At 38.0% G+C, this 19046-nt stretch overlaps 1 protein-coding gene across 4 annotated transcripts in view; it reads right to left on the reverse strand.

Moving 5' to 3' along the window:
- Positions 1–19046, reverse strand: part of CTNNA3 (catenin alpha 3) — a 536681-nt gene that overhangs the window by 132069 nt on the left and 385566 nt on the right. For all 4 annotated transcript variants that reach the window (XM_086467518.1, XM_086467519.1, XM_086467521.1 and 1 more), the window contains one exon: positions 1083–1283. In XM_086467518.1, coding sequence (XP_086323644.1) covers positions 1083–1283 — 201 coding nt within the window. The remainder of the gene's footprint in view (positions 1–1082; positions 1284–19046) is intronic.

Genomic DNA, 19046 nt, shown 5'->3' on the forward strand with positions numbered 1-19046 from the left:
CCTGCTTAATAACACTTAGCTGTTATTGAGTTTTCTCGGCTTCAATCAGAATGTCAGAAAAGAAGATAAAAACAAGCAAGTCTATTTCAAACTCTTCTCACTATTCTATCCCTTTTGCCACTTCACTGCAACGTCAGGTCACTTGTTCACACGAAGATAGTTCTGCCCTGGACATATTTGAACTGATTAAGAAAGAACTCAAAACAAAATTCCTCTGTCCTCTTGCGGTAAAATAAAGTAAATGTCAGTCAAATGTAAGATACTAGACATTTGTTTAGACTGACAGAGCTAGGACTTAGACTTCTGAGTTCATGAAGCTTTCTATATTCCAGAGACATACAGACTTGCCAGAAAATTTCTTAATAGTAATTTCTTAACCACCCAACTGTTAGACTTGCAACCACTGAAAACAGGGATATCCTCGGAGGTCCACAGACATTTATAGTTTTTTAAGTATACACTATGAAAGGCCATAGATTCATGTATATAAACAACAGAAACCATTTATAGCATAGTGCACTTATGCCCTTGCTGTCAGTAATGGATACTTCAATATAGGATACCCTCTTTTTGAATATTAAGAAAAAGTAAATGGACACTACCAACCATTTTAGGAAGTTCCAATGTTGCTTTGTGAAACTCAAGATATATAGGGCTATTTAACGACTGCTCATGAGTCCTTAAGGTGGTAGTACACACAAATCATGAACCTCCTTCTCTGAGTTTGCCTTTCCTCTGTTTAGAACAGATGTGGTGAGACCAGTACAACAAAGTGGAGAGCTGCTGCCCAATCAGTTACAAGTCTCCAAGCATTGTTGCACTTACTTAAGAACTCCAGTAAAAGTCTTCCATAAGTTAAAAAACCTTACACAAATTATGTAATTAAAATAAAATTTTTAAAATTAGTTTTGAACTGCATGGTATCATCATAATTGGATAGCATGCTGAAAGGAGATTAGAGATCATATAGTGAATCATTGGTGCATCAGAATAGCAAATCACAGGATTCACTAACTGTGGCATATAAAGGAACATTTATATCACTAAAGAAACTGAGAATATAGCTTAGAAATCAGACTTACCATTCTTGGTCAAGTACTGAACATTCTTCATCACTCCTTCAGTGTAAGCGCCTGGTTCATAATTGTCCATCTCACCCGAAACGATATGAGCTACTCTTGAAGCACGCCCTCGGATTGCACCTGCTGCACGATCTAAATAGTCTGCATTTTGCTCTCTCAGTGCAATGATACACTTGTTTACATCCTCAAGAATATGGCTTTCTGCAAATAAAACAACATTTCTTTTAAGATGGCACCTCTTACACAATCAGACAGATTTTAGACATGGAGTTGATTGCGTTTTTTGTTTCCCTGTTGAGGGAACACTGCATTGGCAAATGCAAAACACCCACGCAAAATGTGAACACTTGGAAAAGAACACAGATTTGGCTAAAGTACAAGGAAAAAATGGTTCCTTAAAGACTGACGGAAGTAACCATTGGAAGTAACCATTGGGTTGACACGATCAGAAATGAAAATGTAGACAAACGCAGAAGGGTGCCAAGCAGAAAAGAATTATATAATCCTTTTTCTAAAAAAATTATTCCCCTTCTGTCTTTCTGAACATCCATTTTCTCAACTTTTTCAAACGACAATAGTAAAGCTGTGTTTGTGCTTAACAAACTATTTTTTGATACTTAAATATATAGTAATGGAAAAAAGAGCAATCAGCAGGAAGAATGGAGATGAGTGAGAAACTACTGGTACTAAAGGAAGACTGGTCATAAAATCAAAGGGTAACAGACCCTCAGTAAGAATTCAGATCAAGCTAGAAGACAGTAATGTCAAGAGTTACAGAGAGAACAGGTATGTGATATACTAATATTCCCATCTACACCACCAATACTGGAAGGCATATCCCATTTTTTTCAGGTGAAGTAATGTAAACATAAAATTTAGCTTATGGTATAGAGGACAATACCATAAAATATAATTTTTAAAAGAGCATATTTATGGCTTTAAAACTTAAACACTTTTTAAAAGCTTCCATATTAGTTTTGGTATTGATTTCCCTTTCCTACACAGTCCTAAAATCTGCTTTGTCTCTCAGAGAACGTAATCCAAGAACATTAGAAATGCAAGATGTGAAGGCAACAGATTTGCTCAATCTTCAGAAGTACTACTGTAAAACTTCTTTGTGCTAAGCCATGAAATAATTCAGAGCTAACATGTTTCTTGTTAATTCACATGACTGCCATTCTATATGTCAGTATTAAATTACATTTTATGTTACACAATATATTGGACAACCACAGTAACTTGGACAGGCAAAAATCAAAATGCCTCTGTGAATGTGAAATGCCCGTATCCTTTCAAGTACATGTCATCAATCTCTGAGGTCAACAGAAATAGGAAAGTTTAATAATGGTGACTTTGTTAGCACTGTTTGTTCAGCCTGTGCATATTCTGTAACTACATCCATGGACAACCATCTACACAGAGGTAGGGCAATGAGGGGACTTGCAATTATTTCAATTCCACCCATGTCAAACAGAACACAAGAAACTGAGAAAGAAATGGTCAAATGACAAGATGCACAAAGACATTCCAGGAACTACCCTGTGCTGTACAAGTTCATATCTCACCTTTGTTGCTTCAGGCATCTCCTCCCAGGTGCCTTCCATAGTGGGAGGCTTCCAAACAGAAGAGTTTGTGAATGTGCATAAGGCTGAAAAAGGCTGAAGCACTGAAGCAAAGAGGGGGCTGATATGCACAGAATGCAGGAGAAAGGACTAACAAAACACCACTTCTGGTGCCACAGTTACATCTACAATGAAGTAGTATAGGTCACCATTGCATTAGGTTTAATATTGTCCAAGTGTTAACAGAGATAGTTAGAACAGCAGATAGTGCAACCTCCACTTTAAAGGCCTTTATTTGAAGAACACACCGTCTTTTAACTGTTCAGCAAAGACAACTAATGGGCTTAGTCCTGTGTAAACAGAAAGATATGGCTTTTCTGGTATCTACCAAGGGAAATCTCCTTAATGGAAAAACATTGTTAACTGGTTGTCTTGTGTGATATGAATATCAAGTATATCAAAAAAAACCCAAAAATTATTGCATGTGGCCCAACGGAAATACTGGATGAACAGAACACATAATGTAAAGCTCCCAGTTTCCAAACCCTTCTAAGAGATGTTAAAAACAACACTTTCATGAAGAAAGAAAAAGCAAACCTGAGGCGAGATGCTCAATGGAAATGCAATTAGACCTGTATGCTGTGGCCTGAGATCCCAATTAGCTGCTTCCTTCCAAATTAGTAAGACTACTTTTAAGTCATCTTGGAATCTAACTATCAAAGCCCATAATATCAAGGGATATAAATTAGAATGTGATATATCCTTCCAGATACTGTGTCTCAAAGAAGACAAAGAGACACAGATTTCAATAATTGTAGGTTGTCCATCCACCTTGTACTAGAGAAGATGTGCAACATCTTTTCTTGCTACATCCATACATTGTCACATGTAAGGGGTCAGTTGAGAACTTCATAAACGCCACACATCAAAAACTCAGAAGCCCTTGTCAGCATGACAGTGCACAGACAAGATGAGCACTCAATAAGCATAAATGACCATGTCCCCACATACTGGTAGTACACAGTAGTAGCCTTTCTGAATATCCATAGCCAACACAGTCTCCCACAATGTTCTGAAGGTCTTCCCAGATGAGGTACTTAACAATCGATAAAATCTTGCTTAATTTTCCCAAAGCATAAACAAGCTTACACATTTGCCTTCACACATCTAACGGAAAGGGAATCAGCACTGATCACAGTCCACCTGAGATTGTTTTAACCTGTATCTTTCTTACAGATGCTTCCTCCTCCTATACAAAATGCATCAGATCAACTTTTGATTTTCATTCAAGTACCTACCCTACTTCCCAAAACAGAAAAGGAAGATTAGGATGATGTACCACCTCTTTGTCATGAGTCAGTGTCTAGTATAAAGGTTAGTTCTAACAGTGGACTGATAGATGTTTAACGAAATTGTCAGATTGCCACAGTCATACAACAGCAATCATCATGAGTAGTGCATCGTACCTTCTGATTTTCCTGGGGGATCTTGGTGTTAGTTGTACCAGCCAAAAATCATCTCTCAGCTGAGCTAACCACTGGATAATAAAGCTGTCTTTCACAAAGCCATGGCTCAGACTGTCTCTCAGAGAATAATCAATAGTTCTTCCTTTGCTTGTCATCTAAAGAAAAAGACAGGTCATGCCCTTCCACTCCACTTGGCAGTGGTAAGGCATCAGTTGAAGGACTTTTTATTAAAGTCCCCCCACTCAGTTCAAGAAAATTGCGGACCAAATTGAGACAGAAAAACAAAGAGAAAGAATTATTAGAGATTTAAGAAACATAGCATATGAAGAAGTATCAGAAAACTCAGTTTGTCTGGTCTCATGAAGATAAGATGTAAAATAAAACATTCTTCTCCACAAGCCCTAAACCAAAAATTACATGTAGAAATGTATGCAGTGAGAGCTTAGCCTGACCAAAATTATTTCTGTCTCCTATTATCTGTTAGCATGATAAAACGGGAAACAAAGAAACTTTGTACAAAAAGTAAACTCCCTTTCAGACCACTCCTACTCCCTGGAAATGTACCTTATAGTGCTAGTCAGAGAATGAACCCGAGTTTTCCAATAAAGGCACTGTGCAGCATGGCAAAAGCCGTGCTCCCGCAGACCACAATGCTTTGGAGAACCCCGAAAAGATATCTGAAAGCAACTAATTATTAATAATAGCCATACTTGCATTTACCACTTTCTGGTGCCAAAGTTAAGATAACAAGACCACTAGGTGGAAGATGCAAGTCCTAGCGTACAATTCCCTGTTACGACTCCTCCTGTATTGCGACAAAAAAAAATAAGTTGCATTTAATTCCCACCTTTTTACTACATACCAAAGTTCAGAGAATACTCAAGGCTAAATCTCCACGAGTAATCTTATGAAATACATTTTCTTGGCACTTGGGGCTCTTTGAATATATCTACATTCTGTAAGCTGGAGCGTCTTAGTCACTATTCAAAAAAGAAATCACCAGTATTCACATAATGTTCAACGTTCCTGGCAACTTCAATAGAAGAATTTTTAAATTAACAAAGAACTGGTGAAAAAGAATTACTCAGAACAAACGAAAATAAATATTCTTTCTTCTCTGACTGTATTAACTAAATATATATATTTTTAATGTACCAAAACTAAGAAACTAGATGTTAATTTCTAACATTATTTGTTGCTAATCCAGCTGACAACACTGTCATTCTGTCTCAGACCAAGAGTGATATTGAGAGGCAGTGTTCACAATGGTCTGTCTGCTATTTACTCAAACGTACGCATGCTGCTTGCAAAACACTCTGGGTTTAGACACAGACAGCTATAATACAACATACTCATAAATGTCTATTGTTATGTCCACTTTAAAAAAGACAAGGAGGAAGATCCAGAAAGCTACAGTCTAAGGTTTCAACTCAATTCCTGCAAAAGTTATGGAATAAAACCTCACAGAAGGCATTTCCAGGCACACGAAGGACAGGAAGATGACTATGAACATACAGCATTGATTTACCAAGGGCAAATCAAGTATGGCCAAAGGATTGCTTTAAATGATGAAGGACTGGCTCTGTGGATGTGGTTACTGTTTACTTCAAGAATATTTTTGACACAGTCTCCCACAGCCTCCTTACACAAAAACTAGAGGAACAGCATCTGAGCGCATGAACAACAAGGTGCATGACACAGCAGTCAGACCATGAGGCTCACAGAGGAGGGGTCAGTAGTTCAAAGTCAGATCAGAGGCTAGTTAGGACAGCTGCTCCTCAGGAAGTGTCAATGCTGAGGCTAGTATCATTTAACTTCTTCATTAACACCTTGGGCAAGTCTGGAGGTGAAAAGGACTTGGTAGACTGGCTGCCTGGTACTCTAGAGGACAGGGCTGCCTGTCAGAGCAACCCTGGCAAGCTAGGCAAATGCATCAACAGACAGTCAGAAGTTAAAGCAAAGGGAACTTAGAACTTGGGGGGGTGCATCTGCCACAACTACAATCTCTTCCTGAAAGACGAACTGTGATGCTGAGTGATAGCAAATTTGGAAAAGCCCATACATGAAAAGCCTCCTGAGTTAACAGCTATGCCTCATGTTAATAGGTACTGGGCTGCAAGGAAAAATTTTCATGAAAGAAGAACATGCCTAGAAAGTGTGCCAGAGTTCCAGGAAAGAGTGAGATAACAGAGAAAGGTAAAATCTAAAAGCGTCCAGTATCATGGGACATAAGAACAAAAATATGGTGGCTCTCTCAAACAGCGAGCTGGAGGATGCACGACAACAGAAGAATAGGGATGGAAAATGAAAATTAACATGGGCAGAGAAAAGAGGGGATGGCATAAAGGTACCCCCCTAGGCAAGATACTGAAAGTTCTTCAGGATCTATCACTGTCTGTGCAAGTCCCTGCACATGATTTTTGAAGAAGCAGCAACACTTTAAATTGTATAATAAATTTCTTGTTTATGTTTTTAGAAACGTCAACCTGTAGTTCTGTTCACAGAAAATATTAACTGAAGTGAACCTGTAGTTCTGTTCACAGAAAATATTAACTGAAGTGTGTATTTCTTTTGGATTTTACCTTAGGGTGAAAAAAGTATTGATTGAGTTGGCAGCCTCTCCTTAAGGTTAATTTTCATTCACATATGCACAAATGATTCCAAGACGTCAGCATTTCAACACAAGAAAGCCAATAAGAAAAAAAAAAAAAGAAGAAAAAAAATCCCCCACCACATCACCACCAAAAAAGACTCTCTGAAAATAAGAGTGTTTCTTAAACTGTCTATTAATTACAGAGTTGGTAGCCCAAGTCAGTTTAATTGGCTAATAAAGGTTTCGGATTACAGAAAATTTCTCTCTGCATAACTGAAAGCCTTATAGAAATATTAATCCTTTCCACAGTTTTATTTCTTTCCCTCATTCATTTTAACGTGATTACAGTAAGATTTGGTTGGTTTGAGATGTTAACTGCTTGTACTTCAATCCTTGCCCTCAAATTCTTAGGCCTACAGACAGGTTCCTGGACTGTCAGCTTCCTCATTCAGCATCCAGATGTATTCCAGGATCATGGGCAATTGAAGGAAGTACAGTCTTAAACTCTCAGCATGTTTCTCTCTCCTTTCCTAGAGCCTTACATGAACCAGGCTCTGAGATCTCTGAAAACAAGGAAGTACACTAGAAAAGCATACAGGCCATCTTGGTATCTAAATAAGGATCTGGAAAGGCAAAGAAAAAGTAGACCAGAAGCATAGACACATGGATAGGCAAGAGATAAACAGAAGCCAGAAAAAGCAGAAACATAAGCATACCAAACTGGGTAGGGATCACTTCTCTATCTACATACTCCAATTCTCTCCTGGGCTACAAGACCAAGGAAACACCTTCCTTCAGAAAACACACAGGGTTGACACACACTCATATAACTTGCCCCTAGCCTCTTCATTTGGCCTAGTCATCTTAAACACATTCTTCTTACATCAACTGAGAGAAATTACATGTTTTAGGAACAAACCACCTCATCCTTTAGGTGCACATGCAAATGTGTTCAATCAACTTAGGCCTTAGAGGTGCCCATTTCTCTCCTCCGGCTATAAAAAGCTGAGAAAGCTTAGCTCAGTTTTTATTCTATAAATTACAGGAGACAGTTCATATTCCCATTATCCATGATAATGTACAGGGCAACAAAGAATTTTTTATGTATTAACACTCTGTAATACAATGCTGACTTTGTAGCACAAGGGAAAAATAATTAATTGGAAATGGTAGCAGGACATGAAAGAGGTGACAATGACTAAGAAGAAACACAGCATTCTTGTTTAATCCTTGGAAATCACTATAACCACAAATCATGTTTGCATCCCCCTCTTCCCAACTGCTACTAACTTCCAGAATGTACATAGCAAATTTTACTCAGACCAGCCATGTCTCAGATATGAACCGAGGTAACTATAATTATGTTAATAACCATTCTCTCTTAAAAGAGCATTCTCTTCATCAAAGGAGCTATAACTTACATACAGTGAAAGTTTTCAGAGTGTAATTTCCCTTCCTAAAAACCAAATTCAACAACTTCAGCTTCTTGAAGTACAATGGAATAAACACATTCAACTTTAATTTGACCATGCTAACTCCTGATAACACTGACTAGAAGGCCATTTCGCCTAGACTAGGAGACTAGGTAGCACTGAACTAAAAGACCTGCAGACAGACTGATACTTCAACATTACATTATTTATATTAAAATTCTCGTGGCACATGTACATCTCTTACACTTGATCACAAACGTGGGGACCAACAAATGGCCCTCTTCTTCCTTTTCCATAGCAAGAAGTACTTCAATGGACCTGCGTTACACACCCAGCTTCACTAAACTGCTCCAAAAAGTGACTCCACCATTTAAACACATTTACACCTAATACATTTAAGTGCTTTCAGGCAGATCCAAGAAGACATGAGTTAATTGCCATCCCTCATCTCCTACACTACTTTAGAGAAATTTACGTTTTAGTGAATACAGCCTGCTGGAAGAGCATTGCCAGGTAACCTTAACTCTGCATTAACAGCTTAATTGATTCTGCTCTTTTTCTTCACTGAGGTGTGAGGCTGGTGAATGAGAGATAACAGTCAAAATGAAACAGGTGAGGATCTGAATGGAAGAGAGGAAAAAACATAAAATCACTGCAAGGATAATGAGGTTCACCAGAATAATGAAGAGTTGCTCAGAGAGGTTGTAAAATCTCTGTTTCTAGTCTGAAGACAATGTGGGCCCAGCTGTGAGCAGTAGGCGGGACGACATCTTGGGGTCCCTTCCAACCAGAATGATTTTACAATTCTATGATAGAGGGAAAAAATGGTAAGAACTACCAGACAAAAAGAGTATGGGCCACAGCCGAGATATCCAGCTCCACAAATTACTGAACACACACCTTTCTGCATCAGCAAGTCCTTTTACAGATTTAGTCATAAAATTCTTCAGAACATTTGGCACCAACTGTCAGCGTTAATTTAAGACTTCTCAGTTTGTTAAATCAGATGTAACAATTACTTCTCACTCTTCCCTTCAGCTACTAGATAATGGAGAATTGTTTGCCTTACAAAATCATCGTATTGTCCTTAGAATATGGCATCCGGTTCACAAAATACACAGGGAAACCATTTTCTTTATACTCAGTCTGGGCCTGTTCCCTTCATTTATGCAGCAATGTACAACCAAAGCTTTTATTGTTCCCCGCAGAACATTCTCTCTTAAAAAAATATACAGGAGATAATTTCCCTTTCTGTCACCTTTATAAACCTCAGGCGAAAATTCTGGGAGGCTTCTTCTTCCAGTAGATGAACTACAAAAGGGAATAGACTATTCTTTGGAATTTTTATGGTTTTCATTTGTTTCTTCATTCCCATCACCTTTTCAGCAGTCTACTAGGACTGTCTGGGGGAGAATTCTTAACTACAAGAGAGGATTCTCCTTCAGCAGAAAACTGTGTCATACACAAAATGCTCCATAAACCTTTGTCTGGTCTTTTGTGCCCCACTTGCGCCTTTTGAAGCTAGCATTGCTTACACAGCTGACAAATTAAAGCAGATAGAGGCTACCAAAAAAAAAGAAAAAGGAGTTGTATTCTCAGTGCTATGAAAGTAAGAGATTCAATTTTCCATGTCATTTGGTCTGCCGAAAGAGAAGAGCTAAGTTTGCAGTTTTATTGCCTTAGGTGAAATACCAGTTGGCCCTAAACAGGACATAAATAAATCTGTTTTCTGCCCTTCTGTGGCTGGGAAATGGAAAATTTATTGTTGCTTTTTAAATTCTGCATTAAAAATTCAAATCTAGCTAAAATATTATCTAACTTCATGAAAATAACTCTTAAAAACTCAGAAAGGCCTTGATAAGACATAAATCCTTAAGTCTAAAATGCCAAAAGCAGTGTTTTCTGAAGAACTGATTATCTAAAGAATTAGTTTATGCCAGGAATTACAGTTTTTCACTGAGCTGATCTTACTGGAAATGAAAGTCTTTTGAACAGCAAAATAACTACCCAGATTACAGGGAAATAGTTCACAGCACCGATCTTAAAAAACAATGCACAGCTGATATTCTACTTAATAATTTTGGGGCCAATGTAACAGAATGAAGAGCTGGCAATCTTCCTAGTTTGGACCAAACAGCATAGAAGAAATTTGCAATTATTAGAGAATATTCAACGTCTGTCTTTGGATCATACTGAGGATTTGGTCAATTTGTCACATACAAAAGATTTAATTTCCTGGGAGGGGGGAAGGGGGGGAATTAAAACACACAAAAATTTACCATTTATTTCTTTTTGCTAGATTAGCAGTGTGTAATCGGAGACCTTTTCCATTACTTGTTTTACAATGTGTGCAACAAAGCAGACCACATTATGCTAAATGGTAACTATTTCATTTATATCTATAAAATATTGTCAAAAGATAATAGTCATCTGCCACTCTTGGATAACTGTTCAGGTGAAAACACTGACTTTATGATAATATCTCTTGTAACAGCTTTGTATCTGCTATAGTGAACATCTGATGAACATCTAATAATTCTGTTTGACACAACAGACAACCCACAGAAAGGGCAAACGTTAACAGATGGAAACCATTTAATTGACAAGAGAATTTGGGTAGGAAACACCAAAGTCTCCCTAACAAAAATGATAAATTCTAAACTGTGATAAATGCATCCGTATTCCTGGTGAAGCATTATACTCATGAATTGTGTTCTTCACTGTTGAAAATAGCGACCTCTCAAATTATCAAACTTGCAGAAAGAAAAGCTGCCTTTTTGTTAGATAGGATTTTCCACTACAGTGTAAGCTGGTATAATTTTTGTTGTTGTTAAGGGGGCTGTGTTGTTTTGTTTGGGGCAGCTCTGAGGTTTTGGAGAGGTTAAGGTTTCGGGGTTTGTTTGTTTTCAAGGATTTTTTACACTACCATGCACCACGTCTCTGTGACCGAGTTTAAAGCATCTGCCAAATTCACTAGCAACAGAAGTCTAGACACATAAGTCAGACTTTCTGCAATCCACAAATTCAATTAGGCACGTTCCTTGACTTTGCACTCTTCCCCCCCACCCCCCGATGTGGGATTCCCAGCTTTGTAGCAAACAGGCACATGTCCTATCCAGCTGCTGGAGGTTCCAAAGGGTAGAATGCCTTCTGATCATCAAGAAAACCTCATTAGTATCCTACTGCTTGTTATCAAGTTCACAAGAGGGGACCTTAAGGCAACACATCACATTGAACAATCAGCTTTTTGATCTTCTTGTGCATGTATGTCTGTGTTCTCAAGTTGCATTTTTAAAGAGAATATGGGTTTGACATGCTGTGCACCAGCCTGGCTGGCTAACTTTCAGGACTAAAAGCACACACCATAAATTTCAGAAATACAACACACCTGGAACCTGATCTCCCAGATAAAGACTTTGCATCACATCCTCGAAACAGGAAGTCTGGCATTCTGTACCGTAGTAGCATCCCGACTATAAACTCTTAGTGCCACTGATCAAAAGTCTTCCTTTATCATTTGGCTTTGTTTATTTAGATACCGCTTTTTAGAACATTTGTGGGTTTCCAGTAGGCCTCATTATAAAAAGCAAGCAAATCAATACCTGCAAAGCTGCACAAAACCATTAAAAGCTACTGCCACAGCTGCAGCTGGAAAGCTATTAGCAACCGAGCTGTTAGGAAACAAACACACAAAAATTAATCCAAATCTGCATCAAATCCATGCATCTTAGACCATGCTCCAAAGGCTACCAAATCTGAACTCAGCCAGATCAAATAGAAAGTGAATTCCAAATGCATCAGTCTTCAAAACTCTGGAAGAGGATGCCAGTAGTTTGCAAAGCTTGTGATGAGAAACAAATTGTGCAGACAACTAGGTCTCAGCAACAACTTACTGAAATTCAGTAACAAGTGAGCAGGAACTGAATATGAAATCTCAGTTTGTGAGTGGAAACTTTAAATAATCCAAATTACTAAATCCATGGCTGAACTGTACAACCGAGCTCCTTAGTCCTGCCTACTTACTGAATGACTTCCCACATCTGACTTGCTCTTATCCTCTACAGCTCTCCAAGCTCACCACTAAAACATTCCCATAACCTTAGTAACTGGTACAGAAAATCTTTAATTAGCAAATGCTAATTTGAAATAGCAGGTTTTTAAGGGACAACATGTGCCAAAACCGTTTCTCAAAAATCAGTGCATAATACAAGGTCAAATTTGGTGGCTATGACATGGCACATCAAAGCAAGCAGTTCCTAAGAACACATCAATTATCTAAGAAGCATAACACCATTACAATGTTTAGCCTTTAGTCCAAGCAATCAGTGTTACAGGAGTAATCTGCATTTAGATCGGTGTACCAGGGACCGACTGCTGCTTTTGGGGCAAAGATATGGATACTAAAAGGAGATATGAGGTAAAACCAGATTTTTCAGTTAAAACAAAATGGATACAACGAGCATCAACAAATTTCCAAGAGCAAGAAACTCCTCCAAAGGAAACTGAAAACAAACTGCTGAAAATTTTTAAGGCTTTGGTAGGAATTGGGGGAAACAGAAACCTACATATAATATTTCTGCTGGGCAAACTGGTAGAAACTTTCATATAAAACAGAACAGAGAGATATCCGAATATGATGTAATTAAGAGTAGTCAAAATAGCTTTGTACAGTAGAAAGCCGCATATCAAAAACCAGATTTCTAAAGGCACCAGCAAACAGTGAGGTAAGTGATTAATTTGATTAACTATAGACTGGATTTCCAAAATGGTTTCAAAATGGTCTTGCAACTATTATTCCTGGACAACTCAGATGGCATGGGATGACACCCAGTTTTACCTGGGTGTTTCTTCTTACAGAACCGAAAACAAGGGATAGAAGTAAGCAGACAGTTTTCAGAATTACATAAGCCAGGAGTTCCACAGGGTTTGGCACTGAAATTGTGTGATTCAACACTTTCAGAAATAATCTAAAAACCAATTACTGAAGTAACAAAGGAAGGATATTTTTTGGTCTTTCCTCATTTACAATAGCCAAAGTTGACAACAAAGAACTGAAGATAGCTATCACAATACCAAGAGATCAGTCACTAAAAGATACCACATTATATGTCAATAAACTCAAATTAATGTGAATAGTGAAAACACAGCCCTAAGCCTATACAGAATACTGAGCTATAAATTAGTTACTGCTACGAAGCACAGAAATTTCTGAAGTCAATTAAGAAAATTCTAGGAGCACACTAGCTCAATGATGATTCCAAGGTAAACAGTGCTAGGATTTCCCAGGGAAGACCTAACAGCATAGAAAAAAGGGTTGTACTATGCCAGCAAAATCCAGGATACGTACTCCTACATCTTAAATGCTGCAAATAGTTCTTGTCCTTACTCTCACCTAAAAACATCCATTTCAGTAAGCAGCAGGATTAAAACCAAAAAACACTATTTCTTCACAAAATACATCTCGAAATTACTGAAATTAACAGTCACAGAATGTTATGGAAGACAATCAGGTTAAAAGAAAGCAGAAGCAGCAGTAGAGGATACATCCAGCAAGGGCAAAGTCATATTATGGCCTTGACAGAACTTTCAGGTGAGTCATTAAACTGACAGCTGATGAAAGCTATACCAGCAGATACAAACTTTGCATGGCCAGTGACACACACATCAAGCCTTTAGTCTTGATCAAAAAGGGGAAAAATCCAAAGCCATTTTCTTACACTGTAGGTAAGAACCACGAAGAGGGAGCTTAACCATTTTAGCTTAGGGAATTCATACTGATCCTGAAGCACACTGTATTTGACCCAAACAAACTTGAAATAAATGGTATTGAAACCCACTGCGTAATTTACACCTTCCTGTCACAATACCATTTCACCATAAGTAAGTGCACATATCTCTACTTAAATTTTCACATTTATTCTCTTTAGAAAAGCATGGCTCGGTATTTTGCTATTGCAGGTACCAAAAAAGCAGCATGAAAACATTAAATTTAATCTTAAGTCTCTGAATAGTATCTTTGTTTTTTCCCCTATCTCCATAGCTATGCTAAGCGTGAATCTAGAGTTAGCAATTTTTGCCATCTATTCTTCTGTAAACATGCTATATAAACTGGAAAAGTAGTAATAAACTGAACCAGAACTTTAAACCACTGATGGAAAACTAATTGTATCAAGAGAGATAAGCAAGCCAGGAATCTGAATCATTCCCTTACTTCTTGCCCAAGTATATTTTGCAGTTTACTTAGAGTGACTCCAACTGTCCAGATTGCCATCTTAATGACTGTAACTATCCATAGTGATGTGAAACATGATCCTGGTCAAAATCTAAAATTTATTGCTATAAATACTTACAGACTGAGGCATGGCCCTATGATTCATTGCATTTGAGTGCTGTTCATCGTGTAGGGGTTTTTTTTAACATAATAGAAGATGTAGCAATGCTACAAGGTTAAAAGAAGGGTGATCTTGGCTTTCCAAACAAGCACTGGGGAGGACCTCAGATCTCTCAACCCCAGTCCTGACTAAATAAGAGCTTTTCAGTATCCATAAAGAAGAAATAGATGGTATTAGTAAACAGGCATTACAATGTTTTTCTTTGTAAGCAGTAAAAAGAACACTCTTCCACCCATAAATAACATGTTCAGTTGTTGGGGCTTCAAGAGGGGTGGTGGTGTGTGTTTGTGGTTTTTTAAAACTAAAAACATTTTATCAGAAACTTCAGACTTTCTTTCGTATTCTAGTGCAATTGCAGCTTGTTCAACAACAGTTCAAGAGGAACCAGAACAAGGGCTTCCCCTTCCTTCAGAAAAAAAAAAAACAAGCCTATGCTTTATGATCCAAATCACATTCACAAAGGAGGCACTGGACAACAAACTCCACCGCTTACCCATGAAATGAGCACTAAAACCAGGAGCTACGAGGCATCACTTACACTCAGGACTCATCCAGGAAGAGGCTCTTCCACACAGGCTTAAAGGCCTCCCATATTGCACAGCAACAGAAACCATCAGGGACAAGGAACAAGGTGATTTTTCCATGGCAACAGAAGCAACAGGCTCAAGATTTTGTGACTCGGGCTTACTTGTGCACTTATGAAAAAAAAAAGCAGGATGTCTTTGGGCACGTAAGTGACATATAAATATAGCTACAAGTTGTGCAAGATATTTAAATAAAACCTGCATGTAGAATTTAAGGGAAGTATTCACACGTTCCAATAGTGCACTGACCTCTTCTGGCTTTGGCAAAGGAAGTAAGTTTTAGGCGATCGCTAGATCTACCTATAATGGTAGAGACCTCCGATGGTCACAGGCCATCTCCACAGATGGACACGGTTCTACTACGCCAAATCACGGAATCCTTTAAGCTAAAGATAGACATACTCACTTATTACATCTGATATGGACTGAAGTTATTTTATGCTTTTTATGAGCTGACTTTTTTAAAAACTGTTATTCTATAAAAAGCCTAGCTTTGTTTTCCTTTAGGGATTAATAAAAAAGGCATCATAGCTAATAGAAACAATCTCACCAAAGCGGAGTCCTGGGTTCATATAATACTCATCTGCTCAATTACAACAGTCATAGGTAAAGTCCAAGTACAATAAATTGAGAGTAATTAAAATAGAGATGAGAGCGCTTTACCCACAGTAATTCGATCACACACACAAACATGCAATCAGTCCCATAACCACAGTGATGCATGCGCAATTTGAAGTGGACAGCCTTAACGATACTATTCACGGCTTCAATGAGTTCATAGTGTTTTGTTATAGTATTATAATAACTAAGTTACTGCAAATATCTGTAGTGGCAAAGTTTGAGATGTTCCAACAGCCCTCTCTCTCCCTACAATATACCTGGCTATTTGCTAAGAGAAACAGGTAGGAAATAAGTAATTTATTCAGTGATGCTCCTTAAAAATCTACTGGGTGGTCTCTATGCCAACTGTTCTGCAATGAAAGAAAGATTTCACTCATTAGACTTGCTCCTTTAAAAAAGTTGTTGCTCACAGACCAATTTTTTAAATGCAAAAGAAAAGAAAAGCACCTAACTCCAGGGGCAAAAGACAAAACCCCCAAGACAATGGAGTAACGTACTAATTTGATTATCCCAAATTACATCCAACACTTTATATGTGGCTTAGCCACAACTGTGTATTTTGGCAAAGAACAAGTGACTAGTAAAGCATAAAAATTCTGCCTGAAGAAGTACCTGAACCGCAATAACCCCAGACTAGCACCATCCTTAATGCAGGCTTAGTGTAGGTGTTCAGCAAGATGAAACCTAACATACATTCCTAAATCACTGAATAAACACATGACAGAATAAAGTGCATCTGAAAAACATACAGATGTCATACACTGTTTCTGTTTGCAAGTGGTTCCACTAAACTAGCACACAAAGCATTAAAGTTTTAAAGCCTTAACCGCAGTGTACTAGAATGTTGCTGAAGGTTTTGGAGTTTTGTTTTGTGGGTTTTTTTGTTTCTTTTTAAATGAGAATGGGAGTCTAGGGAGGAAGGAGATTCTAGGAGTGTCATAAGATAAACTTTAAAGGAAATAAATTGGAAGATTTTGGGGTGAGAGAGGAAGGAAATGAGAAATTTTCACTGGAAATGCATACTAGAGAACCAAGGAATAAAATGAGAAGAAATCACACATAAAAAGGTTTCCAAATTTTAAAATGCTACAACATTGGATATAATCTTTTAGAATTTTTAACTGACTTTCAGGAGTTGGCATTAAATAAATTTCCCAGCATATCTAAAACTTCTAGTGGAATATGAGAACTAAGGATGAACAGGATTTTACACAGTTAGAGCAGTACTTTTCAAAAAGCATCTAGAAAAGGTAGAGATTCTCTTCCACTAAACTTTTTTTTTTTAAAAAAAAGCCTCAGTATTTCTGAATGTTCTATTATTTGCCCCTGTCTATGTATTTAAAATGACCTTAATTATAAATGGCACCTTTACAAAGAGCTCTTTCCATGTTTAGGCTCATACTTGTAGCAATTATTTACACGTAAAAATCCCAGACGGTCATCAAAGAAGAGATCAGAAGGAAGAATTCAATAAACAGTCACTGATTTCCAAAATTTTTGGCCAGGTTAGCATCACAATTCAACAACACTGATATCATCAGGTTATCACAATAACTCATTTACAAGGTAAAGAGTTTGCAAAGGATAAAAATACTAGGTCTACCACATGATTAAAGGTTGGACTAGATGATCCTTGAGGTCCCTTCCAACTGGGTATTCTATGATTCTATGATATGATGCATTCTCTAGTAATGGTGCAAAGAGCACAAAATACAGTCTAGTTCCAGACACTGATTTAGCGCCGTGAAGGACAGATGATGCCACAAGAATACCTGTATTCTGGCAGGAAGGCATGATATACAAAGAGCTGAAAACCTATCCATATCTAATCTCCATTCTCCTTCCAGTTTTCTCCTATCAAGAATTCGTCACTCAATTCAAACCAACAGGGCAGCAAACAGTTCTTTTTACCATCCAAACCTTCTGGCAATTAACCTGAGGAAAACAAGATCAGTTGTTACATAAAAGAAAATCAACATGCCTCAGTCACTCCACACAAAAGAAGTAAGTACAAGGAATTTAAAAACTTGAAAATGAATACGCATCAGAAATTAACACTGTGAACAGGTAAATTGTATTCCCCTAAATTAACTAACTTGTTTATAGTACAATGCTTCTCTACTCACGACCAACTGCTTTATGGAACTCCATTATTTAACAGTTCCTGCGATTACGAAATAACTGATACATATCCAAAAATTAAGAAATCATTCAACGTGATTCCAGCACAACATGACCCCAACACAAAGAATAATCTATGTTTTAACACCACCTTCCCTCTCACCCCTCAATCCATCAGCAGAGGAGTGCCTGAAGCTGGAACAACAACTGCAATTTTAGTTCGGAGATGATCAGTTTGAGTCATTACACAGATCCTAAAAGAACAATGACCACTGGTTAGCAGACAGAACGCATGGAGCAGGACAAGGTGAATTATGTTCCTTACCTCTGGTGCTCAGCATCCTTCTCTCTCAAAGTGTCATCAATTAGTGTTAAGTTAAATCCTAAACTGTTTTTACCTTGAAGTTTGCTGCTTGTTTCAAACAAGAAAAAGAGGGTTTATATTAAAAAAACAAAGCTTTCTCTTTCCTTCAAATATAACAGACATATTAACACCTCCTTCACATCTTAGCCTGTTTCCATCCTCAAACTGCAATGACAAGTATAAATTATTGTTTCAGATTATCTGAGGTCCTAGAAAAAAAAAAAGAAAAGAGCAGCACTAGGTAGAGTATGACACAATCCTGGATAAATGACTATTATGAGATTAAAAGGACAGGCAGCATGAAGTTATTTCTTAAGAATACCTTTATATAGAATTGTCCTAGGTTAAAGTATAAAATGTGCCAAAAGGAAAAAAAATATTCTATTACCATCTTCAGGAGCTGTTGAGACCAGGTGGGGCGGTGCTCCCTGTCTCCCCTCTCTGGACTGTCTTCTGTTAATGGGCACAACAATGCCTTATCGCCTGACCCATCGATAACTCGCTCCTGGACTATCTCCTGTTAACGGCCCATCAAGGAACGACTCACCATCCCATTGTGAGATGCTCCGCCCGGGGGGAAGGAGCCAAGCAGTCCATGCTAAATATAAACTGAGATTTCGAACACCCTAGCAGCCTCCTTCCACTGGATTCCCAGAGGAGTTTTTCCCCCCACTGGAGTTCCAGAGGACAAGAGCTACCTACCTACCACTGGACCTTCGGAGGAAGACCAGACCCTTTTACAAGATCGCTGCTTCCACAGAACTACATCCATGGCTTCAGGAGGACTGCAGCCAGCATCTTATTGGACTGCTACTGCCACCCTAACAG

Source organism: Leptosomus discolor, chromosome 6 (genome assembly GCF_034619465.1).
Source record: "Leptosomus discolor isolate bLepDis1 chromosome 6, bLepDis1.hap2, whole genome shotgun sequence".
NCBI lineage: Eukaryota > Metazoa > Chordata > Aves > Leptosomiformes > Leptosomidae > Leptosomus > Leptosomus discolor.